At 45.8% G+C, this 27,416-nt stretch overlaps 1 protein-coding gene across 1 annotated transcript in view; it reads left to right on the forward strand.

Moving 5' to 3' along the window:
* LOC111145692 (CGRP receptor component) overlaps positions 1 to 24,928 on the forward strand; it is a 42,862-nt gene extending 17,934 nt beyond the window's left edge. Inside the window, exons 4-6 of the mRNA XM_022500800.1 lie at positions 997 to 1,091; positions 18,039 to 18,096; positions 23,374 to 24,928. Of these exons, the coding sequence (XP_022356508.1) occupies positions 997 to 1,091; positions 18,039 to 18,096; positions 23,374 to 23,520 (300 nt within the window). The 3' untranslated portion in view covers positions 23,521 to 24,928. The remainder of the gene's footprint in view (positions 1 to 996; positions 1,092 to 18,038; positions 18,097 to 23,373) is intronic.
* The last annotated feature ends 2,488 nt before the right edge of the window (positions 24,929 to 27,416 follow it).

Below are 27,416 nucleotides of genomic sequence, written 5' to 3' on the forward strand. Positions count from 1 at the left end.
TACACACTTAAATCAGTTTAAACTCACTGGCACTCTTTTACATATTTGTTAAGTTCTTTTAATTTATAGTGCCTTAAGGAAAGTTACTATGGTGGTAAATGTTTTGAGACTTTTTATGCCTGAGAATATATTTCTAGTGTTCTTTTTTTTTTTTTTTAAGATTTTATTTATTTATTTGACAGAGAGAGATCACAAGTAGACAGAGAGGCAGGCAGAGAGAGAGAGAGAGAGAGAGAGAGGGAAGCAGGCTCCCTGCTGAACAGAGAGCCCAATGCGGGGCTCAATCCCAGGACCCTGAGATCATGACCTGAGCCGAAGGCAGCGGCTTAACCCACTGAGCCACCCAGGCGCCCCTATTTCTAGTGTTCTTAATGTGTGAATGACACCTCATCTGAACTTGGAGTTCATGGGTTTGACTTCCGTTCTGCAAGGTTCTGTAGGGTTTACTTAGTCTGCTAGTGGTCATCATTATGGAGGAGTCTGAGACCAGCCTGATCTTTGCACTTGGGAGAGACTCTTAACTTAGAGGCTTGAGGTTACTGTTTACTTTTCAAGTTTGAAGTTCCTTTCAAGTTATGTCTAGGTGGGGTTCCCTCTTTTAAAAAAAGTAAAAGCCTTTTATTTTGAGATAATGGTAGTCTTACAGAAGAGTTACAGAGGTGGTGCTGAGAGTTCCCATATGCCCTTCTCTTAGTTTTCCCTGATGTTAACATCTCATATAACCATGGCACAATTATCAAAACTAAGAATATTATACATAGATTTTATTCAAATTTTCTCAGTTTTTCCATTAATGCTCTTTTTCTTTTCAAGGATACTGTTTTGTATTTAATTACCATGTCCCTTAATATCCTCCAATCTGTAATGGGTCCTTTTATAGAAGATTTTTGAAATAAAATTTTAGAATACTAAATTATAGCCATTGTCTTTCTTTTTTCTTATTCGGGTTTTTTTTGTCTTATGCTTACTTTTTCTTTCTTTTTTTTTTGGGGGTAGACATTAAAATATATATCAAAAACACCATGCAGGCACCAGAGTCCTGAAATTGTTAGAGAATTTCTCACAGCAATGAAAAGCCACAAGTTGACCAAGTAAGTAAAATTTTTTTATTTTTAATTTAAATTCAATTAAAGTAGCATATAGTATATTATTAGTTTCAGGGGTAGAATTTAGTGATTTCATCAGTTGCATGTAACCCCCAGTGCTCATTATATCAAGTGCCCTCCTTAATGCCCATCACCCAGTTACTCCATCCCCCACCCTCCTCCCCTCCAGCAACCCTTAGTTTCCTACTGTTAAGAGTCTCTTATGGTTTGCCTCCCTCTCTGTTTTTATCTTTTTTTATTTTTCCTTTCCTTCCTCTATGTTCATCTGTTTTGTTTCTTAAATTCCACATAAGAGTGAAATCATATGGATTTGTCTTTCTCTGACTTACATAACTTAGCATAATTCCCCATCCATGTCCTTACAGATGGCAAGATTTCGTTCTTTTTGATAGCTGAGTAATATTGCTGTGTGTGTGTGTGTGTATGTGTACATACCACACCTTTATCCATTCATCTCTCGATGGATATCTAAGTTCTTTTTATAATTTGGCTGTTGTGAACATTGCTGCTATAAATATTGGGGTGCATGTGCCCTTTCAAATCACTGTAGTAAAAATTATTTTAAGTAGGAAAAGTGTGTGACACGAAATGAAACTGATAGTTTACAAAAACCATCCTCAGCAATACTATAATTCTATTTCGATGGGTTTCGAAATTATAATTAATATGCAGTGCTCTTTTAAAGTAGGATCATGATATTGTGGATAAGACAACTGAGATTTAGACACAAGGATCCAAGAGCCAGAACAAAAATTTTAATGAGAGTTTTTAATCTTAAAATCTTTTTGGATTTTTTTTGAGTCCCAGTTCTGTGACCTGCCACATAACCCCTGTACAGCACTTAGGTCAAATTTGTTGACAGCTGGGTTCACAAATTAAAGTGCTCTTTATAAAATTGACCATTTAATTCACTTGAGGCAAAAATGGCTTGATAACATTCTCTTTTCTTTTAAAGCTCTATTACTTTTCCTGGTGACTTTCTTGAATAAGTTAAGCTTGTAGGAATTAAAACATCACTAAGAATTAGATTAAGAGGGGTACTTGGGTGCTCAGTCAGTTACATGCCTGCCTTCGACTCAGATTGTGGTCCTGGGATGGAGCCCCACATCGGGCTCCCTGCTCAGCGGAAGCCTGCTTGTCCCACCACTCCCTCTGCCGCTCCTGCTGCTTATGCTTTCTCTCTCTCTGTTAAATAAATAAAATCTCTTTTTAAAAAAAGAATTAGATTAAGAGATTATATGAGCAGAACACTAGCTCTGATCTTTTAGTTAGTACAGAGCTGATTAATCCCAAGAGCTTCTGTCATTCATTAAGAATAACTAATAATTTTCTTTTGAGGGAAACATGGATGTTATTTCAGACACTATTCTTGGTGAATAATACACGATCAGTAAACTAAGTGTACTTCTCTTGCCCAAGTGAACTCTGAACAGGCAGACATCTTTGAAGCGTGTGTGTGTGTGTGTGTGTGTGTGTGTGTGTAATTTTTTTTACATTTGGTAAAATTTGTCGTCTTAACCACTTCTAAGTGTACAACTCATTAGTGTTAAATATATTCATATGCTGGAGCGCCTGGGTGGCTCAGTGGGTTAAAGCCTCTGCCTTCAGCTCAGGTCATGATCTCAGGGTCCTGGGATCCAGCCCCGCATCAGGCTCTCTGCTCAGCGGGGAGCCTGCTTCCTCCTCTTTCTCTGCCTGCCTCTCTGCCTGCCTCTCTGCCTGCTTGTGATCTCTGTCAAATAAATAAATAAAATCTTTAAAAATATATATATTCATATGCTATACAACTAATATCCAGAAGTTTTTGATCTTGCAAAACTGAAATTCTATACCAGTTAGCTTCCATTTCCCCTGCACCCCAGCCCGACAGCCACCGTTCTGTTTTCTGTTTGTATGAATTTGACTATTCTAGATACTGAGTGGAGTCATGTAGTCATGTATGTGTGTCTTCTTTTTAAAAACTGAATATCATTTAATATTTTAATTTTTTGTTTTACCATTTAAGTCATTTTGAAGTGTGCGGTTCATTAGGCACACTCCCGTTGTTGTACAGCTATCACTGCCATCCACCCACAGACCATTTTCATCTTGCAGAACCAACTGTGCATTTATTAAATGACTCTCCACTTTCCCTGCCTTCTAGCCCCTGGTGCCCACCAGTCTGCTTTCCCTTGTGAACTCTGAACACCTCCCTTGAGGGGATCATATGGTACTTGTCCTTTTGTGACTAATTTCATTTACCGTAATGTCTTCAAGGGTCATCCCTGTTGTAGCATGTGTCAAATTTTCCTTCCTTTTAAACACTGTGATATTTTATATGTCCATCTATCTTTCTTTCTTTTTTTAATTTTATTTTAATTTTATTTGAGAGAGAGACAGAGAGAGCATGAGAGGGGGGGAGGAGGTCAGAGGGAGAAGCAGCCTCCCTATGGAGCTGGGAGCCCAATGCGGGACTCAATCCCAGTGCTCCGGGACCATGACCTGAGCTGAAGACAGTTGCCCAACCAACTGAGCCACCCAGGCGCCCTGTCCATTCACCTACTGATAAATGCCTGAGTTGTTTTTACCTTTTAGCTATTGTGCATAATGATGCTGCTCTGAACCTGAGTGTATAAATATCTCTTTGGGACTCAGTGTGTCTTTAATTTCTTTCAGCGACACTTTATAGTCTTCAGTGTATGAGTCTTTCACCTCCTTGGTTAAGTTTATTCCTCAGTATTTTATTTTCTCAGTGCTACTGTAAATGGAATTTTTTTTTCAGATTGTTCCTTGTTAGTATATAGAAACACAACTGGTTTTCATGTATTGATTTTATATCCTCTAACTTTGCTGAAATTGTTTATCGGTTCTTTTTTTTTAAGATTTTATTTATTTATTTAACAGACAGAAACCACAAGTAGGCAGAGAGGCAGGCAGAGAGAGGAGGAAGCAGGCTCCCCACAGAGCAGAGAGCCCCACGTGGAGCTTGATCCCAGGATCCCGGGATCATGACCCAAGCCGAAGGCAGAGGCTTTAAACCGCTGAGCCACCCAGACACCCCTGTTTATCGGTTCTAACAGGTTTTTGTGGAATCTTCAGGTTTTCTACCTATAATGTAATGTTGTCTGTGAACAGAGATAATTTTCTTCTTTTTCAATTTGCGTGCTTTTATTTCTTTGTCTTGTTTAATTCCTCTGGCTAGGACTTCTGGTCCTGTGTTGAACACAGAAGTGGTGGAAGAAGATAGCCTTGTCATGTTCCTGATTTAGAGGAAAAGCTTTCAGTCTTCCACCATTGGCTAGGTGTTGGCTGTGGGTTTTTCATATGTGGCCTTTGTTGTGTTGATGTAGTTCCCTTCTATTCCAAGTTTTTTTAAAATATTTTTATCATGAAAGGGTGTGAATTGTGTCACATGCTTTTTCTGCAACAACTGAGATGATTAAGTGGGGTTTTTTTTCTTCATTTGTTAATGTGATTTATTTCATTGATTTTCACCTGTTGAACAGTTCTTGCATTCCTCAAATTAGTCCCATTTGGTCATTGTGTGTAATCCCTTAATAGGCTAGTTAGGTTAATATTTTGTTGTGGATTTTACAGCAGCACAAGAGCTGGTGGTCTTTAGTTTTCTTGTGGTGTCTTTGCCTGACTTTGGTATCAGGGCAGTCTTGGCTTGGACTTTATTTGAGGTTTTATTTACTTATTTTAACAATGCAAACAATTTTTTAAAAATTTTTATTTATTTATTTAAGACTTTATTTATTTATTTGACAGAGAAAGATCCAGTAAGAGAAGGAACACAAGCAGGGGGAGTGGGAGAGGGAGAAGCAGGCTTCCTGCTGAGCAGGGAGCCCAATGTGGGGCTCAATCCCAGGACCCCAGGATCATGACCTGAGCCGAAGGCAGACACTTAAAACTGAGCCACCCAGGCACCCCTTAATTTTTTTTTTAATTAATATGTAATGTATTGTTTTAGGAGTACAGGTCTGTGATTCATCAGCCTTACATAATTCACAGCACTCACCATAGCACATACCCTCCCCCATGTCCATCACCCGGCCACCCCATCCCCTCCACTCCCCTCCACTCCAGCAACCCTCAGTTTGTTTCCTGAGATTAAGAGTCTCTTATGGTTTGTTTCCTTCTCTGGTTTCATCTTGTTTCATTTTTCCCTCCCTTCCCCTATGATCCTCTGTCTTGTTTCTCAAATTCCTCATATCAGAGAGCTCATATGATAATAATTGTCTTTCTCTGACTGAGTTACTTCGCTTAGCATAATATCCTCTAGTTCCATCCACATTGTTGCAAATGGCAAGATTTCAATTTTTTGGTGGCTGCGTAATACTCGTGTGTGTGTGTGTGTGTGTGTGTGTGTGTGTGTGTGTGTGTGTGCATACATACCACACATCTTTATCCATTCATTGTTGATGGACAACTGGGCTCTTTCCATAGTTTGGCTATTGTGGACATTGCTGCTATAAGCATTCAGGTGCATGTGCCCCTTCAGATCACTACATTTGTATCTTTAGGGTAAATACCCAGTCGTGTAATTGTTGGGTTGTAGGGTAGCTCTATTTTCAACCTTTTGAGGAACCTCCCTACTGTTTTCCAGAGTGGCTGCACCAGCTTGCATTCCAAACCAACAGTGTAGGAGGGTTCCCCTTTCTCTGCATCCTCGCCAACACCTGTCGTTTCCTGACTTGTTAATTTTAGCCACTCTCTCTGGTGTGAGCTGGTATGTCATTGTGGTTTTGATTTGTATTTCCCTGATGCCTAGTGATACGGAGCACTTTTTCATGTGTCTGTTGGCCATCTGGATGTTTTCTTTGCAGAAATGTCTGTTCATGTCCTTTGCCTATTTCCTGATTGGAGTATTTGTTGTTTGAGCGCTGAGTTTGCTAAGTTCTTTATAGATTTTGGATACTTTGCCTTTTTATATAAATTTTTAAAAATTATTTTAGAGCAAGAGTGAGCAGGGCAGGGGAAGGGCAGAGGGAGAGAATCTCCAGCAGACTCCGTGCTGAGAGGGGAGCTGGAAGTGGAGCGGCAGTGGCCATGGTGCCATCACCTGCACCTCTGATCAGAAGCAGCTGTCAGTGACTAGAGCACAGGCCTTTGGGAGGACAGGTTCTTTTTTGCCCTCTCTGGCTTCAGGAGGACGTATGCAGGCTGCTTTAGGAACATGGGTACAGCTGCCTACCAATAAAATTGGAGGATGGTATACTGTGCTAAGGTCTAAAATTGACCAAAATTAACTTTAGTTTACCTTCCAAGTCTTACCCTGGAAGTTGCAAGCCTTTAAGAGGCTCTAGAATTCCAAAATAGTTACATCAGACAGACTCTACCAGTGCAGTTATTATCTAGATGGAGAGACAGATTCCTGTTGCTTTTTACTTTGTCACTTTTCTAGAATCATCTCTGTCCTTTCTCCTTTTTTTTTAATTAAGACTTTATATTTTTAGATCACTTTTATGTTAACAGCAAAATTAAGGGAAGGACAAGAGATTTCTCATATATTCCCTCTGCATCAGATGCACAGCCTCCCCCTGTGTCACTGTCCCCCATCAGATTGGTAACTATGTTAACAATCAGTGAACCTCCATTGACATATCATTATTACCCGAAGTCCGTAGTTTACATTGTGGTTCATTCTTAGAATTGCGCATCCTGTGGACTTGGATGAATGTATAACACATATATCCCCTGTTGTTGTATCGAATGGAGTGTTTTCACTGACCTGGAAATCCTCTGTGCTCTGCCTGTTAACCCCTCCCTCCCACACACACAACCCCTGGTAACCACTAATCTTTTTACTAACTCCATAGTTCACCTTCGTCAGAATGTCCTGTGGCGGGAACCCTACATATGTCGTCTTTTTCACATTGTCTTCTTTCGCTGGGTAGTGTGCATTTTAAACTTCCTCCATGTCTTTTTATGGTTCCATAGCTCATTTCTTTTTAGCATTAAAGAATATTCCGTTGTCGAAGGTACTGTAATTTGTGAGTTCATTATCCACTAAAGGACATCTTGGTTGCTTCCAAGTTTGGGCAGTTATCAAAAATACCTAGTTTAAACATTTGTGTACAGGATTTTTTTGTCAATGTAAGTTTTCAGCTCCTCTGGGTAAATACCAAGGAGTGCACTTGCTGGATCACAGGGTAAGAGTATGTCTAGTTTTGTACGAGACCACAAGACGGCCTTCCGAAATGCCTGTATCATTTTGCATCCCCCATCAGTGAATGAGAGTTCTGTAGGCATCAGTTCTCACTAACATTTGGTGATCTTAGTGTTCTGGATTTTGGCCATTCTAATAGGTGTAAAATGATATCTTGTTTTATTGTTGTTTTTTAAGATTTTACTTGTTTATTTGCAAGAGAGAGAGTGCGCGCCCATGTGCACAAGCAGCAGGAGTGGCAGGCAGAGGGAGAAGTAGGCTCCCCACTGAGTAGGGGACCCCCCCCCATGTGGGAGTGGATCCTAGAACCATGGGCTCATGTCCTGAGCTGAAGGCAGAGGCTTAATCAACTGAGCCATCCAGGCGCCCAAATGGTATCTTGTTTTAATTTGCATAGTTTCCTAATAATATTTAATGCCGAGCATCTTTGCCATCTGTGTCCCTCTTTTTTTTTAAGATTTTATTTATTTGAGAGAGAGAGCATGAGCATGGGGAAGGGCAGAGGGAGAGGCAGACTCCCCACCAAGTGGGAAGCCCCATGCTGGGCTGGATCCCAGGACCCAAGATCATGACCTGAGCCGAAGTCAGATGTTTAAACAACCAAACCACCCAGGTGCCCCTGTGTATCTTCTTTGATGAGGTGTTCGTTTAGGTCTTTTGGTCATTTTTAAATTGGGTTGTTTGTTTTCTTATTGTTTGAAGAATTTGTTGTATATTTTGGATAACAGTCCTTTATCCTGTGTCTTTCATAAATATTTTCTCCTAGCCTGTGGTCTGTTTTCTCATTTTCTTGATGTTGCGTTTCACAGAGCAGATGTTTTTAATTTTAATGAAGTCCACTTTATCTGTCATTTCTTTCATGGGTTGTGTCTTTGGCGTTGTAGCTGAAGAGTTGCCATCAAACTCAGGATCATCTAGGTGTTCTCCTGTATGATCATCTGGGAGTTTTTATAGTTTGCATTTTACATTTAGGTCTAGTTGTCTAGACAGTTGTTTTCTGCGTGGTAGAGAGGCAGATTCCTGGTTCTTTCCACTCTGCCATTTTGCCGGAATCCTCTCTGTTCATTTTTTTTTTCCTTTCCTTCCTTCTCTTAGTTGTTCAGACAAGATATTTCCATTGATCTGTCTATAAATTCACAGACTTTGTCATCTCCATTTTGTTAGTAAGTCCAGCCAGTGAATTTATTTCATACATTATGTTTTTTAGTTCTAAAATTTCCATTTGTTTATTATTTATAATTTCTGTCTCTTTCCTAAGAACTTACTTTATTCCGCTCATTTCAAGAATTTTGTTATAGTAGCTACTTTAATGTCTTTTATAGTTCTAACATATGGGTGATTGTAGGTTTGGTATCTGTTGATTATGTGTTCCTTTGAGAATGAGTTGTCTTTTCTTTCTTTCCATTGAGGTAATTTTAAATTAACTTTGAATTATGTCTTGGACCTTTTGAATACTGTTTAGACTCTGGACCCTGTTAAAACCCTCTGGTTAATGTTGCTTTTTTTTGTTTGTTTCTTTTAGCAGTTAGTCAACCCAGTTAGGTTCACACCTCAAGTCTCTTGCCTTCCATGGGCAAGATTCATGTCAGTTTAGTTTTTAAAACCTTTGATCTGCAGCTTTGGATCTTTTTTGCAGATGAGACTAGAGTGGTGATTTACCGTATTCACTTCTCAGCGTGAGTCTGGTTTTTGTTGCTTGGGGCTCTTCTGCACACGAATAGCTCAGGCTGAACCTAGGGTTTGTGCTGATTGATGCTCAAATTCAGGGGAATCCCCTTCTCTAGCACACCTCTCTGGGGTTGCCCCTATACTCTTTGACCCACTTGAGCCCTGGCCCCCATTGGTTCTCTGGCCACAAGTACTAAATTTCTCTCAAAAATTTAGCTGCCCACATGTACAGTTGTTACTGCTGCCATCCTTGGGGCAAAGCAAGGAAGGAAAGGGAAAAAAGGGTGTATTGCTTGGCACTCTGGACCCCCGAGACTCTCTTCCTGTTTACACTCACTGCCTGGGCTCCCTGGGGGAGCTGCCCCTGAGGTGTGAGTTTCATCCAGATTTCCAGGGCTCAGGGGCCTCTTTCCCCAGTGTTCTGGCTGGAAAGATGGGATTTCTGTTGGAGTCTAGCTGCCTGTTGGAACTACTGCCATAGCTCCTCTGTGGCCCGAGGATCAGGGCTATGAGAGAAAAGAGAAAACAAAGCCAAAGAAACTCAAGTCCTCCCCCGACACTAACTAGTTCTTCAAGTTGCTTTCCCTCCCCAGTCCTCCTCCTCTTGTATACTTTTCATTCGGAGCCCTCAGGTTATTGCTTTTGTATTTAGTCCTGGTTTTGGTACAGTCAGCAGAAAGGTTGGCTTTGGTGGTCTCACTCTTCTCTTATATACAACACAAGTCCTCATAGTTGGTTTTTAAGACCTCTTCTCAGTATTTGTCTGGTCTGATGTATTGCTTCCCAATCCCTACATCTTTTCTGCTACAAATATGCACCTGGCGACCATTCGAGAAACCCACAAATGGGGTGTCTGGCTGGCTCAGTCAGTAGAGCAGAGACTCTTGATCTTGGAGTTGTGGGTGCAAGCCCCATGTTGGGCATAGAATTTAATTCAAAAAGAAAGAAAAGAAAGAAGCCCAAATGAGAATGGGCTTGTACGATGATTCATGATTGGCCATAATCTGTGTAAATTTAACGCAGATTGTAATGTTCAGAGAAGTTCCTTTTTACCATTTGTGATCCTAAATTTGAGGATTTTTAACTTTCTTTGTGACTTTTTGGTGCCTGTCTTTCATTAAGTGGTTGATTTCTGAGACCGATCATGTGCCAGTGTAGTCACATAGGTTGTCCATGACAGTGGGACGCGGAAGCGGCAGGCAGTGTTGTTCTCCAAACAACCAGGAGAGGGGGCTGGCGGGCTTCTTGCTCTGTAGAGGCCCGGGGCCTTCTCCAAGGTGCTTGGCTTTCCACAGTACCTGTGACCCAGGGGCTGCTTGCCGGACGCTATCAAGACCGGGACCATCTTGTGCTAACCAGTGCGACAGAAGACAGGAATCCCATTTATAGCAGAAACTGCTGAAGCGCTCTTTAACCCTTCTGTCAGCGTATCTCCTGAGAGTTCTTCTCTGCCGTCCTCTCTGGGGGAGGAGATTCACGATAATAGCCCTTACGTGGTCCAGGTCTCCTTACGTGGTCCAGGTCTCCTTACGTGGTCCAGGTCTCCTGGGACAAGGAGACCTTATACCTTATTACTTTGCTTAAATACCTGCACTGTTAGAGTCCTTGAGGGTATAGTAGGAACTTCATAACTTTATTCAACAAAATGGTAGTATTGAGACTCCACTCGAAGTCCTGTTACTTTTCTATAGCATGTTCATTCCACAAAGCATGTGGTTCTTTAATCACTGATTCTTGCTTGAGGCATTTAGTTCTTGCGAACTACAGCCTGGCTTCCGCCCCGGCTCTTGTCCCGAGATCTCCTCCCTAAGACGCGCAGCTACACTTCCCAGGAGTAGAAGGACCGTAGGTGGGTTTGTAAAATAACTTAGAGTCCTTAAAAGGGACTCCTCTGTACACAGATTACTCTTGGGGTTTGGCACCGTATGTGGGACATGTACTTCTAGGGCCAGCAAAGTTCAGAGGAGACGGGAGGTTGTCACGTTTCCCTGCTGTCTGGCGTGTGGTTACGCTGTCTGCTCTCAGAGCATGGAATCCTGCCCCAGGTCTCCCCGGTGTTCAGCAGTTGTCTCCTCTTTGTACTTTTCCTGAAAGTCGGTCCTGCCTAACTCTTTAACTTACCCTCCAGCTTTGTCCCTATTTGGGGGACACAGAGATGAATACAGTGTAATGGTAGGAGGGTCATAGTAGAGAGACCCACTGAAGTGTCAGAATTTGAGTATAACGTTTTGTCTCTGGGAGGTGACACTGGGTTTTAATATAAAGGAAGAGTCAGTCAGGTTCAGGCGAGTTAGTTCTCTCTGAGCAGAGGGAATGTGGTGTGCGAAGCAGAGTCAAGTGGCCTGATGCTTTTCTGGGCGGTGTTTAGTTTCATCTAATTGGGGTGTGAGTGCATGGGGAGAGCAAAGGCATGTGAACATAGGGAGATTGACAAACACTAAGTTTCAGTTGGCTCTGGAGACTGAACTAAGGAAATTCAGACTCGTACCAAAACCTGTGGAGACAGTGGGAGGATTACGAGCAGGATATTGAGGCGGCCAGATTTTCATCTCTTAAAAGGTACTTTATTTGTAAATGAAGATAGGTTTAAAAAGTGGCAGACCTCTGGGGGTAGAGGCCATTGTCCTCTAACCAAGAAGAATTGGGGCTTATAGAAATGGTGAGGAGGGGATGGATATTTTGAAAAAGAAACAATCTTTAAAAACAAACAAACAAACAGTTTTTAATTCTCAGTGACTTAATACTGGCAGTGGGTAAGAGGGAGGGGTGAAGGATGACCCTCAGGTTTCTGGCCGGGGTGTCTGCTTCTTTACCAAGATGAGAAGTTGAGAGAATGGAGCTGGTGTGTAGGAAAGGAGAGGCAGTTCACTTGGGATGTTTGAGCCTGACATCGGCCTGAGGTGTTCAGGAGATATCTAGGTGGCCGCTGGTTACAGAGGTCTGGAGCTGAGGTCACATGGCATGAAGACGTGGATGACTTGCCCTAAAACCTATAGTAGCGGGTGAGATTGTGAGGTTCGGATATAAGGGGTCAGACGGTGGAGGACGGCACCGTGGGAATGCGACAGAGGCAAGCAGCAGAAGACAAAGCCTAGAAAGAGATGAAGGTCTAGTTGGATAAGAGAATCAGGAAAGAATGGTTTGTGGAAGCCGCAGGTAGACAGTTTTAAGGAGGGAGTGATAGCGTAGAGACAGGGCAGAACAGGACAGGGGAGCATCCGCTAGAGTTGTCCATGTGGAGGTCGCCGGGCCCTTTGGCAAGGAGGGTTTTGGTGATCAGTTGGGACAGGAGCTAAAGGGCAGTGAGCTGAAGTGAAGGCGCGAGAGCGGAGACGGTGGAAACAGGCTTGGTTAGAGGTGAGGGGAGAGGGGACTGTTTGCGGCCCCAGCCCTCGAGCTGGAGCCTGCGGGAGTGTGGTTCCATGATTTCACTCGTGCCGTGCTCAGCTCCTTGAGTGTGGCAGCAGAGAACTTGCTTGGTTGGTTGGACTCCAGGTGGGCTTCTTCAGGGGACAGCTGTGAGCGTTTTTGTTACTCGGGGACTCACAAGACCCTTCTGTGTAACCGCAGGACCGGCTCCGGCCGTTCAGAGCCCAGCAGGACAGCAGCCGGTCAGTCCGTGAGCGGAGTTCCATCGCTGTGACTGATTTGTAGCAGAGACGCTCATTCATTCGGCTGTCCTTTTTCTCTGTTCTTTGTTCATACGGTTGGGTAATGATGGTTAAAATGATTTTATTTGGAATGAGGGTTCATATTATTTTCCAGCTCAGTTGGGTCTTTAAAACTGCTTGCTGAGCGGGGGAGGAGTGCCCTGGGTGGCTCAGTGGGTTAAGCCTCTGCCTTCTGCTCAGGTCATGATCCCGGGGTCCTGGGATCGAGCCCCGCATCAGGCTCTCTGCTCGGCGGGGAGCCTGCTTCCCCCTTACCTCTGCCTGCCTCTCTGCCTGCTTGTGCTCTCTCTCTCTCTCTCTCTAACAAATAAATAAATAAAATCTTTAAAACAAAAACCAAAAAAACTGCTTGCTGGGGGTAGGGGGGCACACCTGGGTGGCTCAGTGGGTTAAGCGACGGTCTTCAGCTCAGGTCATGATCCTGGAGTCCCAGGATCGAGTTCTGCATTGGGCTTCCTGCTCGGCACGGCGTCTGCTTCTCCCGCTGACCCTCCCCCTTGTCATGCCTGTGTTCTCTCTCTCTCTCTGAAACAAATAAATAAAATCTTAAAAACAAAACAAAACAAAAACTGCTTGCTGGGGGCACCTGGGTGACTCAGTTCAGCATCTAACTTTGGCTCAGGTCAAGATCTTAGGGTCCTGGCATTAAGTCCTGTGTTGGGTTCCTTGCTCAGCAGGGTGTCTGCTTCTCCCTCTGCAACTCCCCCTGCTTGTGCTCTTTCTCCGATAAATAAATAAATAAAGTATTTTTTTAAAAAAAAAGGATCTCTTGGTCCTGGGATCAAGCCCAGCATTGGGCCCTTTGCTCAGTGGGGAGTCTGCTTCTCCTTTTCCCTCTCTTTCTCAAACACAGACAAACACACCTGCAGCTGGTCTTATTCCGGGTCCTTCCTGCCTTCTCAGATGGTGACTTCACTTCCTTCACTGAGAATTATCCAGTGAATGAATGGCCTTTCCCTTCAGGTCCCCTCAGATCTGCCCCCCCCCCAACAGTGCTGTGGCCTCAGTGGAACACGATGAGCCTCTTTGCCAAAACGTGGGACTTCTGTTTTTCTGAGGGTCTTTCTCCCTTTCTCCCCTATAATTTCAATCTTTCCTTGTGCTTAGCTCTCACCCAGCAGCCGTGCTGCAGTGTCCCTCGAGAACCTGCCATCCCCAGGCTGTCTCTGCTCTTTTAGTTCTACCTGTCAGGAGGGTATTTTGGTCTGTGATGCTGCGCAGAACCAGACCCGTGACCTCTGTGAACTGCAGAGGTCAGTGTCGAGCACGGCCAGTCTACCCTGTGCAGCCTCGTGGCCGTCCGGTGTCCCCTCAGACCTGTGTCCTCCTCAGGCTGCCCGTGCTAATGCTCCTTCTGCCCACTCAGAGCTCCGTCGTCTGAGCCTCGTGCACCCACGACTGCCGCGGTCCCTACCACGTCCCCCCATGCCTCACCGCGTCTTCCCAGGGCCCAGACGGGCTTTAGGTTCCACAGTCCCTGCGGCTTGTCCACTTGGTCCATCTGTGTGCCTGGCACAGCGGTGCCGGCGGAGGGAGGGTGTTTTGCCGGCGCCGCATGCAGGGCCGGGCCTGCCGCCGGCTGCGGTCCTCCTCCACCCGCCGCACGCCTTCCCGGGGCTGCTCCGCGTGCAGCAGGGAGCCACTGTCCTTCGAACTCAGCGGAAAGGAAACCTCTTCACGGGTGGCGTAGGGGGGCGGCTCCGGCATCTGGTGAGGGGCAGACCGCCAGTGTGCTGGGAAAGAGGTCACGTCCCTCTGGCACTGTCGTAGCTCACCTGCTCTGGTCCTGTCAGCCTCACGTTGCACTTCAGACTCCCGTGGCGCGGTCTTTCTGCTGCCCGACTTTGGGCACTTTTCAGATTTACTGAGAAACCGTGCTGTGGTGGCAGAACCTCCCCGAAGCGTTTTGATGCGGGGGAGGCAGCCATCCATGAAACCACGTCGGTGAGGTAGCCCCGAGGATCATCCTTAAATTCCTGCGGAGCGATGCTGTGCCACGCTGGTCTTGGCTTTCCGTCATGAAATTATCAAATTAGGCTTGGAGGGAACGTTCACCCTCCGAGAATTAAAGTTGTCAAGTCATTCTGCTTGGCCTTTACTTTCCTCTAAGTCTTTGACCTACAGTGCACGTGGGAAGTAAAATGCTTCAGGTGTCTGCCTTTGCCTTTCCGTCCTTTGCGTGTCCCACCATCAGGCCTAGTCTTCTGTTCCTCCTGCCGTTTCCCCTTGAGTCTGACTTGCGGGACAGGCCAGCCGGACTGACTTCCTTCCCTCCTCACATCTCCCCACGCGCCATCTTTGAGCTCGTCTTTCACAGGGAGTCTCAAACCCCTTCTGTACCCTAAGCACAGACCCCATTGCTTTTGCTTTTGCATCTGCCTCTTGGACCTCCCTCACAGGTTGTTTTACTAGACACGGGCCAAACCTAAATTTGCTTTGGTGCCGGGAAAACTGAGGTTGGTTTGAACAAAGAACATCAGTACAAACTGGACTGAAAGCAAATTGTTTAAAATCTGAGGGGCAGGGCGCCTGGGTGGCTCAGTGGGTTAAGCCTCTGCCTTCGGCTCAGTTGACGATTCCAGGGTCCTGGGATCCAGCCCCGCATCGGGCTCTCTGCTCTGCAGGGAGCCTGCTTCCCCCTCTCTCTCTGCCTGCCTCTCTGCCTGCTTGTGATCTCTGTGTGTCAAATAAATAAAATCTTTAAAAAATAAAATAAAATCTGAGGGGCAGTGAGGAAGATGCCTTTCAAAAGCCTGATAACTTTAGAGCCAAATAAAGGGGAGTTTTCAGATCAAAATCTGGTTGCCCTTTGTTGTCAGCCTGCCCGATGCAGCCACTCACGGCTCCTGAGAATTCCCAAGCAGGGTTAATGGGGTCATACTGTGAATGCCTCACCTCCGAGTGATTTGAGTCCAGTGAAATCTCATTAGCGCTAAGAATGTTTCGGGATCCTTAGTACTTTGGTTTTTCTTTTCTGAAATTGGGTTCTATTTTATCTTATAATTTCAGTTCATCTAAATGTTGGGTTCTGTACGTGTGATGCTTTTGGCTGTACCATTGATTATTATGGAAATCCTCTGTTGTATGTTTCTGTTTGCACTGTGGCGCACTTGTGGATTTTTTTATACTCAAAATGTAGAATAGAGTCTGTTTTAAAGGTCTTAATAAAGCAGTGATACTGCATTACAGGAAAAGTAAAGGTTAATTTCTCCACAGTTAATCCTTAGTCCCCACAATCCAGTTGTCCCCACCACTGTCATTCTACCAAACTACTTGCACAGGCCACTGGTGTCCTCTGTTTTGGCAAATCCGGTGACTTCTGACTGTCAGCCTGCTCCCCCCGCCCCCTGTCCTGGTCTTCACTTGCTGTGTAGTTGGTGTGGACCGTGGTGCACTCCCATTGTTTCGTGTGACTCCTTGCTGATACGTCCAGTCTGCTGGTCGCACTAGACCTAAAACTAGACAGGTGGCTGGACAGAGTTCTCCTTGTTGTTCCGAAAGCAACCTCAAACTCAAACTCAGATTTCAAATAATAAATTTTTCCCAAACAGCCTAAAAGCCTGACATTGAACCCTGACTCTTCTCTTTCCTTCGCCTGTCCCCGCCCCACTGAGGCGGTTGTTAGGTCCTGTTGACCTCGGGGTGGCCAGGAGCGCTTCACTGTCCAGTCTCATTGCCAGCCCTGCCTCATTTCTTCTCACCTGAGAGCATGTCACGTCTTTCCTCGGTTGCTTTCCGGTGTCCGCAGAGTCACGTGCAGCCCTGCAGTTGGAGCCTGTGTGGTCTTGTTCTGATGACCCAGCCTCAGGTCCCACAGCCTCTCATGCAGCTGTTTCCCAAAATTCCGTCATTTTTGTTCTTCTGGCCATTTACTCGGGCTGTTCTGGTCCTGACTCCCCTTTCCTATAATCATTTTGCCTAGAAAATCCTTCAGGGCCCAGTGCAAGGGTTTCCTCCTCTGTGAAGTCATCTTTGAGTCTAGAGGAAATGTTTGGGGGAATATGAGGAGTAGAACTTAATTACAAGTGCCTCCCTAATGACTGCCATTTGTGGAGACATAGCTGTGTGACAGTCATCGTGTTGAATACTGAGTACTAGAAGCAGATGGTTAAGAACATGAGCTTTGATGGCCGAGTCCCAGCTCTGCCATTTCCTAGCTGTGTAACCTTGGGCAGGTTACTCACCATCTCAGCGTCGGTTAGGTTGGAGGGCTCAGTGTGCTCGCCATATGGGAAGTAAGCAACAAATGGTAGCTGCGGACGGTATAAACGGAAAGATGTCCATCCCTACGAACCCCCTGGTGAGACACAAGTTCTGTCATCGTTGCTGTTGTACAGATGGTGAGACCCCGGCATAGGGCGGCTGGCTAATGTGCTGCTTCCCCCAGAGCCGCTGTGGGCCTGTGGCTCATTCATCTGTTCATTTCAGAATGCCTTTAAGCTCAATAAATATTTACTGAGTTGAACTGAAAGAGGAGTCTGGAGCTCCTGGGTCAGAATGAGAGATGAAACTTCAAAATTGTCACCTACACAGGGGCGGTCACTGGAGCTCTTCTTTTTTCTTTTAAGTCCTGTGTCACCTGTGAGAGTCCACACATTTCAGCCACCCCTCTGGCAGTGAGCTCACTGTGGTCTTGTGACCGGTGAAGATTCTTCCCTTTAGTTGTGACCTGTTTGTTAAGACTGGCTTGTGTTTGTCTCCTTTCCCAGCTGGACTGTGAACTGTGTGTGTAGAGGACTACGCCTGTGCCTCTGTACATTAGCCCCTGCCCCCTTCCTGTCCTGGTTTTTGTTTTCTAAGATAATAAGTCAAAATCTGACGTTTAATATTAATCTCAAAAAGGAATTCTCAGCCATTTCTTTTTTTTTTTTTTTTAAGATTTTATTTATTTATTTGACAGACAGAGATCACAAGTAGGCAGAGAGGCAGGCAGAGGGGGGGGGGGGAAGCAGACCCCCTGCTGAGCAGAGAGCCCGATGCGGGGCTCGATCCCAGGACCCTGAGATCATGGCCTGAGCCGAAGGCAGAGGCTCAACCCACTGAGCCACCCAGGTGCCCCAAATTCTCAGCCATTTCTAAGTGATACCAACCAACCAAGATTGTTTTATAATCTTTCTATAATCTGGATTAAGAGAATGTTATTTTCTTCATATTTTTCCGATAAAGTGTATTAAGACTGCACCTCTGCTATTTGTTACATTTCTTTTCGTCAGTATCTCTGTTGTTGTCAGAATTCTGATACACACTTGTACCCTCCGAGAGTCTCCGACATAGGCTCTCCTGTTCTCATTCTCTCATTTTACAGTTGAAGAAACCGAAGGCCACGTTCCAGCAGGTTCTCCCATTTGTCATCTGACACAGCGTTCTCTAAACAGTTTGGTCAAGACTCAGGATTCTAAAGGGAATAAGAGTTTTAAATTCTTTGTACTTTTCTTTTGACAGAGCTGAAAAGCTTCAGCTGTTGAATCACAGGCCTATGACTGCTGTTGAGATCCAACTGGTGAGTGAAGATGGCCTGAGCGTGAGGGGCTGGTTTCCGGGCCTGAGAGGGAGGAAGGTGATAAAGGTGGAGAACAGACGAGGCAGGAATTGCCATTTCTTGAAAAGATGGCCCGACTACCCCCATTTCGTGAGAGGAGGGGACCTCACCAGTTTGATCCTAGTTGGTACGGACTTGGAAAGTAAGAGGCGAGACGAAGTTTAGTTCTTTCTCGGGGCTTGGGCATCTCAGCGGCTCTTTGTCTCCCTTGATGTCCTGCCCGGTTCTGGCCACTGGTTTCCTGTAGGCATTACTGCCAACCAGATGTTGCGTGGAAACAATAGACTCACCACGACTCTGGCAGAATTTCTCCTCCCTGACTCCTGCCTTCAGCCCTGCTCCCCCGTTTCTGTTCTTGGTTCACGGAGCACATGTGCCCTTCCTCCTGTGCTCTCTCAGCCTCCTGGCCCAGTCTCCTAAGCCAGAAACCTGGAAGTCATTCTCTGCCTTTGATCTACGCACTCAGTCCCTAGGTTCCGTTGCTTCTGTCTTCCCTTGTTCTCTCTTCTCTCCCTGCTGCACCGTGTCCATTTCTGTCACTTCTCAGTGTGGCTCTCGCGGTTGTCCTCTTGTCATCCCTGCCTCAGTCTGGCCCCTCCAGTCTACCTTTCCCACCACGGTCAGTTCACTTTCTAAAACCACAGACGTGATAGTCTTGTTTCGCGGCATACGACCGTTCAGCGGACTCTCATCACTTGCACAGGCGACCCAAGCTTTAGAATGGTGCGAAGCGGCAAGAGTAGGAGCCACACATGGTCTAAGGAGAGTATGAAAATGAGGCCCAGTGAGACAAACCGAGCAGCTGCTGTGTTGATGTCCTGGGGCAGTTTCCCTCCGCTGTGCAGGGCAGAGAATACCGTCGAAGCTCTAAGTATCAGGCAGGCCATTTAACTGCCGGTTTAAGAAAAAAAAACTGATCGGAGAATTAACGAAAGGAGAATTAAGGAATTTGCAAAGTCAATTTTAGAAGAACTTCTCCTTTGTCAAAGTTCCTTCAGAAGAGTGTGGAAGAAAGTAACCAGAAATACCTATGATGTTTAGAATCGCTTTACAAAGAACCTTTTTGAAAGGGTCACGGGAATTTAGTTTTTGACTATAACTTTTATTGTCTTCCCAGTGTTGTTTCTGTCCTTCAGAGTGCACCCAAAATTAAATTAGAAAAATTCCTTCCATAAAGGGTGACTTTCTGGGGGAACTGGCCTTTAGGCTAAATAGAAATCCTTTTTTTTTTTTTTGTACCCTTATTCTGATGCTTTCAACTGTGTTGAAGATACAGCTTAGAAAAGAAGAAACAAACACATCAGCAAGAAACTAATTCATGTCCCTCTGGGTTAAAGATCACATGTCCTATTTCCTCCAACTTTAATCAGCAACATATGTTATTCATGGCTTAATGACAGATGGAGAGAGGAGATGAGGATTAGCGTGACCTCATCCCTGTAGAAACTCTGTCATTACTTGGTACAATTAGCTACTATTAAGAGTGCCTGCTGTATGCCGTGGGATTTGTGTATGTCACCTTTCATGCCCTCAGCAGAGTCTGTGCTAGTGACGGGCTAATTGGGTCTGTCTGACAAAGCCTTACTTTCTCCTCCAAGCCATGTGCTTTGCATAGCAAGAAGGAAGATGTGTGTGGTGTCCCCTGAGACTGTCTGTTCTTTTCGCCTTTTCACAAGTAGGTAGTAGGTCTTCATGTGTATATTGTTTCCCAGCAGTCAGACCATTTTATACTCCGATTTTTCCCAAGCCTGGGATTTGGCTACAGAGGGTAGCGAAACATCTACCAAGGCTTGTGGCAGTGTCTCCTCCCAAGCGAGGGATAAGAAATGAGGTTTTCACACAGGGTGTGAAGTACAGAGGATTCCCTGCGATAACCTAACAGCTCATTTATTCTCCTCACGTCCAGAAGCATGTGCGGCACCCAGCATTTATTAGTGTTCTGTTTTGGAGGCTGAAGCTGCTTTTAGTTACACCTCAGCCATGATTTGCTGAGATCCACAGATCCACAGGTGACTGTCTGCTGTCTGTGAGGCGAGGAGGAAGCCACCAGCTTCGTGATTTCTGCCACTCCCTGTTGTGTGTTCGTATGGGAACAGTTCGTGAGCTCTCTGGCCTGAAGACAGGACAGTGAGCCTCATGACCTCACAGGCCACTGTCCTGAACAGCACTCCATATATGTATGCCTGTTAAAAGTCAGGGATTATCGGGGCGCCTGGGTGGCTCAGATGGTTAAGCCTTTGCCTTCAGCTCAGGTTATGGCCCTAGGATCCTGGGATTGAGCCCCGTATCAGGGCCCTGGCTTAGCGGGAGGCCTGCTTCTCCCCCTCCCACTCTCCTTGCTTGTGTTCTTTGTCTGTCAAATAAATAACATATTTTTTTTAAAAAGTTAATGATTATAGGGGCGCCTGGGTGGCTCAGTGGGTTAAAGCCTCTGCCTTTGGCTCAGGTCATGGTCTCAGGGTCCTGGGATAAAGACCGGCATTGGGCTCTGCTCAGCAGGGAGCCTGTTTCCCCCCCCCCCGCCCACGCCCTCCCCCCCACCGCCTGCCTCTCTGCCTGCTTGTGATCTCTGTCAAATAAATAAATAAAATCTTTTTTTAAATGATTATTAAATGTCTTGGAATAAATAAGAGTTTTATGGCTTACAAAACACTGTAATGTTTGTTCTCATTTGGTCCTTACTGTAGGCATTACTTTCATTTTACAGTGGAGAAAATTTGAAAGTTACAGAGATTAAGTGAACTGTTCTGGGTCAAATAGAAGTGTCCATTGTTACTAGTTTGAGTTGTTTTGTTGTTTTGGGTAAAGTAGGAAGTTTGCCTTGACAGCTTAGAATGAGAAGCAACCATTTTTGGAGTCTAGCAGGCCAGTTTGACAGCCCCTAGGAATTTGTATGTGATGAAACTTTCTTTTTGACCCATCTGCAGATACTTGGGATTTTCACATTCATTCGCCCTTATATTCGGAACAACTTGAAACCTCAGTGTTTAGATGTTGAGATGGTGCTTTGCATTTCCTTATTTTGGCCTCAGTTTCCTCCGTGTTGGGAAGAAAAGGTGACAAGTGATAGAGTTCGTATCATTTTGTCTTGATCCAAGAGGGGTTAGTGAGTTTTTGGTTTCTGAGAGTTTCTTTTTGTGTCTGTGTGTTTCATTTTGCTTAATGAGGTTTGGGTTTTCTTGCTGTGACTGGGAATCTTAGTGTGAAAAGTTTGTGACCCGAGAAGTGTGTGCTGATGAAACCTTCTGTTCTCCGGCACTCTCACCGGGAACACATTAGCTGACGCCTGACCATCACTGCATCTGCCACACCAGAGGAGGGGATGCAGGAAGGTGGCCTGGTCAAGTCTTCTCCATTTGGTCTTCTAAAAATGAAGGCTTCTCAGAAGTCATATAACTAAATTCTTTCAAAAAAAAAAAAAAAAGAGCTGGAATCCAAAGTCACAAGACCTTGCACTACTTGCTCTGAGGCCCAGGTCGGGCTTCGTAATGCTGAGCCCGCGCTTACGCAACAGTGGACGGCCGCGTGCTGGGTGGGGACTGTGGGAAAGCCCCCACACGAGTACTGCTGGGAGGTTGTCAGCGTCCCAGAGCCGTCTGAACCTCCCTGCCCGCTTCCCCCGAGCTGGGGAGCAGTTCCGAACTAAATGCACGTGCCAGTTCACGAATTTGGAGACATTCCTCTCTCGGTGGAGACCATCTTTTCTTAAGATTAAATAATCAAATCGGATGTACCCCTTTCCAACTCCTTCATATTTTGGAGACAGTCTGTGTTAGATTATTTCCTTTTACACACCCTAATTTTACATGTCTGGTTTAAAAAATGGATTTTTGAGGATCATTTCTTGTTCAATAGAGCTTACATTTTATGGAGCCTTTGAATCTTTAGGAAATGGTCTTTTTATATGACCGCAGCCCCGTTGGTTCACTCAGGATCTCCCACCCTATTCCTCTCTCTGTCTACTTGTGATCTCTGTCTATTAAATAATAAATAAATAATCTTAAAAAAAAAAAAAAAGGATCTCCCACCCTAGAACACTCAGGATTATTCTCTGGTCGTAGAAACTTGAAGAGACCAGTGGTTTGCCAGGAGTTTGTGATGTGATCTTGGACACATTACCTGATCTGATCAGCTTCTCTGCTGTCGTCTGAAGTGAGATAGTTAGACTGAAATCCTTTTCATGGTTGTAAGCCTAGCTTGTCGTTTGTTTTACTTAAATCTGCTAGGATTTCTTCACAGAATTCCTCTTGGTCTTAGTTGGCAGATTTCAGAGTTGCTTTGGGAAATGCCGCAGAACAGAACCCTGGACACGTCTAGCTGTTTGTGATAGATGACTGGTGCCACTGAGGGAACATGGGTTAGTACTTTGCCTGCCGGTGTGTTACTCTTAAAAACATTGTTGACTGTGTTTGTATTCGTTAATATATGGAGAACTAGAGGTGAGGCTAAGAAAACTGCTCATAATTGTGGGTCGTTCGTGTGTAGATTTCCAGGATGTGTCACGCTGGGCTCTAAGTGGACCTGATTTAGTGAGACAGCGGGGGTCATTCCCCAGCCGTCACTCATCAGACTCCTGCTCCACGTTCCCAGGAGAGGACCAGGGCCACATGGTGTGTGTTAGGTTGATTGTAGGTGTTAAGTGTCAGGCAGGCCTGGCTTGGGATTCCCATCCTCTCCTTGGCCGGGACTGTTGCGAGGCTTGAGAGAAGTACCAGACGGGAAGTGCTGTGTGCGGTCAAGCACGCGAGCTCCTGGAAGAGCTGCTGGTGGTGGGAGTGGGGATGCGGAGAAGTAGAGGAGCATTGGCACGCAGTGGGCCACCATCAGATGAGTTGCTGGTAGGATTCCTGAGTTCAGCTGTGCTTGTGAAATCCGGAAGTATGTAAAGGGCCATTTCACTTGCCAGAGGTGAGTTTTCTTGGCACATACAACAGACTCACGTGTGCATGTGGGTGGGTGTAGGACTGGTAGAGTTTTCTGTTTCTTTGAGGAAAAGTGCTAACCTGCAAGTTGCTTTTTGCCTTGACCCATTTTGAGCGGTGGCTTAGGAATTTGAGTCGGCTTCTCCCTCCCTCCCACCAGGACGGAGAGGACCAAGAGCCCCGAGGGGGCTCTGCAGCCAGGCCCCGAGCTTGGCACGCCGGAGGGCAGCGGACCGGGAACAACGTGGGTGGGGAGGGCAGGGTCGGACTTGGCCTGTGCGGCTCGACTGTAACCCTCCGAGGTCTCCTTCTGCAGATGGTGGAGGAGAGCGAAGAGCGGCTCACGGAGGAGCAGATCGAGGCACTTCTCCACACCGTGACCAGCATTCTGCCCGCGGGGCCGGAGGCCGAGCAGAAGAGGAACCCGGACATCGTGACGGGGGATGACGAGGACGCCGCGTAGAGGGGCACGGCCGGCCTGGCCGCCTCAAGACCCTGAGAAGTCAGCAGCCGGTTCCTGGCCTCCCAGAGAATTGCTCAGGGTTTCACCCTCCGTCCCAGCAGGCCTGGTTTCACGGTTGGCTGGAGAAACCACAAAAACCGGCTTAGAAGAGGTCCTCGTGCCTCCGGGAGACGCAGCGTGGTGAAGACAGACGGAGGCTGTCAGGGCAGAGAGCTGAAGGGAGGCGGACGACGTCAGGACGATGACCGTGCAACCCCCCGTGGTAAAAATGTTTCTTCTGTGGCCTTTGCCATAGTCGTGGCCAGGCCCCATACGCAGCAGGAGGACTGCTTGTGTCGCCTGTGATGGGCCGTGTCCTAGTCGCGTCATCTGCTCTCGGCGCTTCCCGAGCAGGGGCGCTGAGTGCCGTTGTGGGGGCCGAGCGGGGAGAATCCGGGCAGATGACCGGACACTCCCGGAGCCACGCGTCGCTGCTGCAGGCTGGAATGAGCCGCTGGACTTGGCTCACCGGAGAGGAATCTCTTCCTGGAGAACAGCAAGGGTAAGAGAAGAGAGGCCTGGCAGGGCTGTTGTTCACGAGCTCATTACTTAGTCTGCAACGTTAGGGCGTCCGCCCGTCCCGGTGGACGAGCCGCACAGCAGGCCGCGGACGGCGGTGACAGAAGTCCAGCGCCGGCTGCCTTTAGGACCGCGTGCGCCTCCTGCGCGCCCCGAGGCCAGGCGGGCTGCGCTTGCACAGGGGCGGCTTGTTGCGGCATTAGAAGGGGCACAGGTAGGGACGGGATCTGAAGGGCTGGAGCCTGGTAATGCGAATCGGAGCTTGTTGGCGGCGGCGGCCTCAGCGCTCCAGTTCCGGGTCCTGGGAGGACCACGTGAGGAGCTTGCGGATACCGAGGTTTGGAGAGTCAGGAGCCCCGGACGGCTGGGTGCCTTAGGTCCTGGGAATATTGCTGAACGGTAATTGCCCACATTTGCTCTACCCCCCATTTGGGGAAGAAAATGCCCACAGACATTAATTTTTCAAATCAGTGCTCCCTTTATTGTGAGATTACATATTTTTGGTGCTATTAATTGGATTACTTCCCACGCCCTTGTAATTACAAGATTATTTCAACCATCCCCAACCCTGCCAGTCACAGTGATGTGGTTGTTAAGCTTATCACTGAGGTCAGCTGAGACCTGTTTACAGGCACAAAACTGGAATTCGAAGGGCATTTGTTTTTAAACTTCTCTTGTATTGGGAGTTTTACCAGGAACTGTTGATTTATTTGTCAAGGCATTGAACCCGTGTCACTGTTTCATTTTAACTTTGAGTGTATTCAGTGCATTTTCTTAATGGATTTCTAGTTAATAATAAATTGTTTCCAAGTGACTGCCAACTTTTGGTATTTTTATAAATATTTGAAGAGTTTGTTTTGCCATGAATAGAAATAAAATCTGACTTAAAAGGTAAAATGTGTGAATTTTTTATTAAAAAAAGAAATCGAATCTATTTAGGTCTGAAATCTGTTTTAGATTGCAGGAAAATTTCAAGTTTCAATACCTGGGACCTGAATTTAACCTCCATTTCTGATGAAGGCAGGCAGGCTCTGGAAGACTTAGAAGAAACATATTCTGCATAATATTCCTGTCATATTTTTTTTTTAAGATTTTATTTATTTATTTGACAGAGAGAGATCACAAGTAGGCAGAGAGGCAGGCAGAGAGAGGGGGAAGCAGGCTCCCCGCCGAGCAGAGAGCCCGATGCGGGGCTCAATCCCAGGACCCTGAGACCATGACCTGAGCCGAAGGCAGAGGCTTAACCCACTGAGCCACCCAGGCGCCCCAATATTCCTGTCATATTAATAACATTCAGAAATAAGATAATTTGCACAGGAAATGTAATCAGTATCACATCTGGGAAGGAGAGCGGGAGAGCCTGGGAATCTTTTCATTTTATATCCTTCTGTGTGGTTTTCGTTTTTGACCCTATGACTGTTGTATTCTTTAAAAAGAAGAAGGCACATCCGTGTGTTTGTTGTCCTTGGCCTTTGTGCATGTTACGGAATGTGTTCTTGACAGTTGAATTATGTCCCCATACAGAGGCTGACTCCCAGTGTCTGGTCACCCTAGGAGGGGCAGCTCTAAGGGGATCTAGGTCAGGCATGTGAGGAAGGCAGAGTTTTGAGAATTGCCAGTGTAGGGCTCAGTCACTGTAGCTAGATATATTTTTAGGTCGACCAGTCTCCCTTTGTTATTCCAGGCTTTCCTAGAATCTGTTTGCTTTTTTTTTTTTTTTTTTTTTTTTTAAGGGGAAAGCCCTAGATTTTGACACAGGAAGATTTTTTAGTTATCTATCAAGAAGATAGTACAGTTGAACTCTTAAAAAATTGACTCCCAGTTAGAGGTTTACCCAAATATTTCCCTTGCCCCCTTTTGCTTAAAAGTTACAGTATGAGGGCACCTGGGTGGTTCAGTTGGTTAAGTGTCAGACTCTGGATTTTGACTCAGATCATGATAACAGGGTGGTGGGATTGAGCCCCACATCGGGCTCCATGCTCAGTGGGGGGTCTGCTTGAGATTCTTCCTCTCCTGCCCCTCGCCCTCCCACGCACACTCTCTAAATAAATAAAATCTTTTTCTAAAAAGTTACAGTATGGGGGTGCCTGGGTGGCTCAGTGGGTTGGGCCTCTGCCTTTGGCTCAGGTCATGATCTCAGGGTCCTGGGATCGAGCCCCGCATCGGGCTCTCTGCTCAGCAGGGAGCCTGCTTCCCCTCCTCTCTCTCTGCCTGCCTCTGTGCCTACTTGTGATCTCTCTCTGTCAAATAAATAAATAAAATCTTAAAAAAAAAAGTTACAGTATGACCTACAGCCACCTCAGAGGACTTCCCATTTATTCAGGGTTTGTTCATAAAATAATGGGTACCATTTCCCTAAATTGTGCATCAGCTCAAAAGCTCACCCCCTAGTGAGAAATAAGTAAATCAGTGCTCCAGAATAGCCTTTGCTAAATCATTTTCTCCCCGGAAAGTAATTTAACACCCACTTGTGTAAATGGATCATTTCTCAGTAAATGATAAAACAGAGCACAGACTCTGAAAAGAATCATAAACCTTATTTAATTACACAATGAACAAATGGGTTCAGAGGAAGTAAAACTGCTTAGAGATCCTTTTACTTATTTTTAAGATGATACCGTTCTGTGGTTTTGACTATATCACAGGGTTGCACCACCATCGCTCCCAATTCCAGAACAGCCGTCACTCTTCATCATTTCCCCCACGGCCTCTGGTAGCCACTAACGTGCTTTCTCCTGGACATGTTGCCTGTCCGGGTCATTTCACACAAATTGAGTCTCACAGTACATGGTGTCTAGCATCTGACTTACTGAGTTAGCGTATTTTCATGGTGCAGCTGTGTTGTTGCTTTTTATGGCTGAACAGTAGCTCATTGCATGGATGTACCATTGTTTGTTCGTTCCTCAGTTGCTGGACATTTGGGCTGTTTCTACTCCGGCTGTTGTAGAAAATTTTGGTGACTTGTGTTCTCCTTTCTCTTGCATATACTTAAAATTGGAATTTGTGGGTTATGTGATGACTCTGTTAAACTATTTGATGAACTGCCAAGCTGTTTTCCTAGCACTCGCACTGTACTGTGTTTCCACTGGCAGGGCATGGCGGAGTCCCGTCTCTCTCGTCGTTGTCCCTCTTGTTGGTTACAGCCATCCTCGTGGTTGTGAAGTGCTCGCTCATTGTGGTTTTCATTTGTAATTCCCTAATGGCTATTAAAGCTGAGCATCTTTTCGTGTCCTTACTGGCCACTTTTATATGTGCTTTGAAGGAATGTTCGTTGAAATCCTTTGCACTTAACAAAAAAAAAAAAAAAAAAGTTTTTCAAGGAGGTTTACAGAGAAATT

The sequence above is a fragment of the Enhydra lutris genome, unplaced genomic scaffold, assembly GCF_002288905.1.
Source record: "Enhydra lutris kenyoni isolate GAN:26980312 unplaced genomic scaffold, ASM228890v2 scaffoldscaffold13, whole genome shotgun sequence".
Lineage (NCBI taxonomy): Eukaryota > Metazoa > Chordata > Mammalia > Carnivora > Mustelidae > Enhydra > Enhydra lutris.